General features: G+C 41.6%; 1 protein-coding gene across 1 annotated transcript; it reads left to right on the top strand.

Annotated features, from left to right (window-relative positions):
* Positions 1-2,090: 2,090 nt before the first annotated feature.
* Positions 2,091-3,017, top strand: LOC144768688 (olfactory receptor 5AR1-like). The gene has a single exon (XM_078652538.1). It carries the CDS (start codon positions 2,091-2,093, stop codon positions 3,015-3,017), a length of 927 nt encoding a protein of 308 aa, XP_078508664.1.
* The last annotated feature ends 848 nt before the right edge of the window (positions 3,018-3,865 follow it).

The raw sequence follows: 3,865 nt of genomic DNA, 5'->3' as shown, positions 1-3,865 counted from the left end.
GATGTTCACTGTATAATATCTCCTAATTTAAAATAGCTCCTTAAAACTGACCATTGTCTCTAAACACTAGAGGCCTCATTTATGAAAACTGCTGCATCGCTGAGTGAAAACAGCATTGCAACAGATTTTACTGGCTTCCCCTTCTTGGAACATGATGGATTCGCCCTATTTAATGTACAGCGCTCCATGTCACAAGGAGTTACAGATACGTCAGTATTTCTGATGTATCTGTAGGCGCAGTAATGACGCATTGCTGGAGTGTGTTGCAAAAGTGACGCAACTCCAGCAATAGGTCATTATACATGGGCAAGTCACATGTCAAATGTGCCTGCATAAGTCTTACACCTGCTGTGAGGCCGGCATAGGATTTTGATGCACTGGCGTCCTAGAAGTGGTGCAGTGCAATCTGTCTCATAGATTTCACTGCGACAATTCTGCAAGGTTTTTTGTAGGGGAACTCCAACCCAACATACATTATACCTGACGCAGGTATAATGTATCGCAGGGCTTTACAAAGTGACGCATCTGCTTAGATGCGTCACTTTGTAAATATTTGTAAATTATTTCCGCCACTGGCGCGGCACAAAAAATGATGCAACGGCGGAGCAACAGTGTTGCACAGCCTCATGAAATTCAGCCCTAAATCAGAAAGAGTACATGTAAAGGTTTTTAAACTTCACTCCTCTGTTTATCCAATAAGGGTTTAGACAAACGGGCAATACTCCTTTGTTTGGCTGCACTCTACCCACCAGATTTGTACTTGAAATCACTGGCACAAATTTTCAGTATTATTCCCTCTTGAGCACTGACAACAGTACTAGGTGCTTTATCAAACTAACAACGATTGTGAAAGCATGTATCACCTTGAACAACATCCACAAAGGCACCCAGGAATGTACAGTTCACCACACCTGCCATTTGTATTTGATTTATTCTAGCACCACTATCAATGATGAATGTCAGCAATGAGATAGAGCCACACATCAGACAATGGTAAAATAAATTTCATATTGTTGAGAAAATATCCAAAAATCTTTTTAAATTAGGAGTGAGGTAGTGATTACTATATGGTCATGGTCAAGTGATTTGTGATCTTCAGGACATCACTTTGATCGAGTTTAAGCTGTAGCATAAACTTGCATGGCAGGTGGATGCAAGGTAGGCGTTTGTGATTTAGAAAGGTCTCTCATAGTTCCAAAGAGCTTTAGAGTGTACCAAATGAATATAGCCTGGGGACATGGAACTCCCTCCCCACCCACCTACGGCTGACCCAGGACCATCTCTCCTTCAGGAAACAACTCAAGACCTGGCTGTTCGAGTAGTAGCGTCTCCCCCTCCCCCCAGCGCCTTGAGACCCTAGCGGGTGAGTAGCGCGCTATACAAATTCACTGATTGATTGATTGATTTCAAGGGGCCCGACAGTTATTTTTTAGAAAGGATGTGTCTTATTGTAAGTTTGTATTTTATCCTCAGTGTCATGTTGCTGCAATCAACTAATTCAAATCCTTTGGTAGCTCGAGTGCTTTTCATCTACAGTCTGCAACATTGTGATGGGAATCATGGTATGAATCCACCGTTTTCCCTTTGAGTTTCCTTTTCCCCAGTCCAAACCCATGTCCTTTAGTACACACTCTCTGTTACTTCTAACAGATAAATGACTTACATAAAGTTTATTTATTGAGAAACATTTGTTTGACGTCTGTGATTTTTATTCATTCACCTTCAACATACTTATTTTCTGCCTTATTCTGGCAAAAAAATGGTTTATATATTAAGTGTTTCATTTGTGTTGTTTTTTAAACACCAAGACTTCTGAAGTAAAGATTCATTTCGTCCTGCAAACTTAAAGTGAGCCTTGATACCACGAGATTTTATTATTCAGCCTTTGCACACGATTATCAATGCTGATTTCTTGAGGCATCTGGGCAACTGGTTCAGTTCTTGCTCTAGCTAGGGGTTGAGAGACATGTAGGTGTTCATCTGACTAGTTTTCTGACTCGCTCAAAGTATTCTCGCCTGGTTTACAACTACGTTCCACGAATATGAACCACATCTAAACTCTTTCGTTACAGAAATCATCGAATGAAGACATGGAAAGAAGTAATCAGACTTCAGTAACGGAGTTCATTCTTCTTGGTCTCACTGATGATCCAGCGCTTCAAATCCTATTTTTCTTACTGTTTCTCATAGTGTACATCATTACTGTGGTGGGCAACCTCGGACTAATTGCCCTAATTTTTACTGCACCGCGCCTGCACACCCCCATGTACTTTTTCCTCAGTAATTTGTCCCTGTCAGATTTCTGCTACTCTTCAGTGATCACTCCCAAAATGTTGGAGGAACTCTTGTCTTGGAAGAACTCCATCTCCTTCACCGGCTGTGCGGCGCAAACATACTTCTTTGCTGTGTTTGCAAGCATGGAGTGCTATCTGCTGTCAGCAATGGCCTATGATCGATATGCCGCCATCTGTCACCCATTGCTGTATCACCTCATAATCAGCAGAAGTGTTTGCATACAGCTGTTGACTGCTGCCTATCTGGCAGGGTTCCTTACTGCAGCAGTGCACACAGGGTGCACCTTCCATGCTTCCTTTTGTGGCCCCAATGTTATTGATCACTTCTATTGTGATATACCTCCACTGATGAAGCTGTCCTGCACTGACACATTCATCAGAGAGACGGTAATATTTGTAGTCGTTTTTTTCCTTGGCTTTGCCACTCTTCTGATCACTGTAACGTCATATATTTATATTCTGTCTGCCATGATACAGATCCGGTCAACCGCAGGGAGGCGCAAGGCATTCTCCACTTGTGGCTCCCATATGATTGCTGTCTCCTTGTTCTATTGCACTGTTCTATTCATGTACATGAGATTGCCTTCTAGTGACTCTGTGACTCAGGACAAAGTGGTGTCAGTATGCTACACAATCATGATCCCTATGTTGAACCCTCTGATATACAGTCTCAGGAACACCGAGGTCAAGGGAGCAATGGTAAACATTATGAACAAAAAATGATTTGAGAATTGATTCATGGATATGTAATTACCTTCTTGTAAATGTCAACCAAGAATTCCTCCTAACATTAATAAGTGAAAATTGAAAACATTTTCAATATTCTTCCAAGAAGTAGTAATTAGCCTTGAAAGCCTTGTACTACATTTTTGGTTATTGAACACTCATTTATTGTCAGAATTTTTCAATGGGGTTTTAGGTGAGGCATCAATGCATAATTGATTGTCATTGAATTAGTAAATTGCAATAATATGTTATGAAGAATATTGGAACCGTGGAGTTTACCAAACAGGTTTAATAGTATTTCAAAAAGTAGTAAGCTGCTTGTGACTAGCATCATGAGAAATGAAAGCTGCTAAGGAACAATCACTCTGTCTCAGTTTGTGGCACACATAAGACATTGGCCTTGTACAGCAAGAGGGAATCCTGTTCACTCCATCAATGTATGTCATGTTTTTGTTTTCTCCCAATGGATGTTGGTGTGTATGGGAGGATCTTTAGTCTCCTTCAACCAAAGACGAATCTATATCAAGCTTAACTTTATCTTATGTTCAAGTTCAAGTTCAAGTTCAAGGATTTATATAGCGCACTACTCACCCAGAGGGTCTCAAGGCGCTTGGGGAGGGGGATTTATTATTTATCGAATAGCCAGGTTTTGAGTTCTTTTCTGAAGGGGATGTGGTTCTGTGTAAGGCGGAGGTGAGTGGGGAGTGAGTTCCAGGTCTTGGCCGCCAAGTAGGAGAAGGATCTACCTCCCATGGTGGATCTTTGGATACGCGGAACTGCGGCGAGGCCTTGATTGGAGGATCTTAGTTGGCGGGTGGGTGTGTAGAAGGATAGTCAAGTGTTAA

This window comes from Lissotriton helveticus, chromosome 1_1, assembly GCF_964261635.1.
Source record: "Lissotriton helveticus chromosome 1_1, aLisHel1.1, whole genome shotgun sequence".
NCBI lineage: Eukaryota > Metazoa > Chordata > Amphibia > Caudata > Salamandridae > Lissotriton > Lissotriton helveticus.
This window is presented reverse-complemented; position numbering and strand designations above follow the sequence as displayed.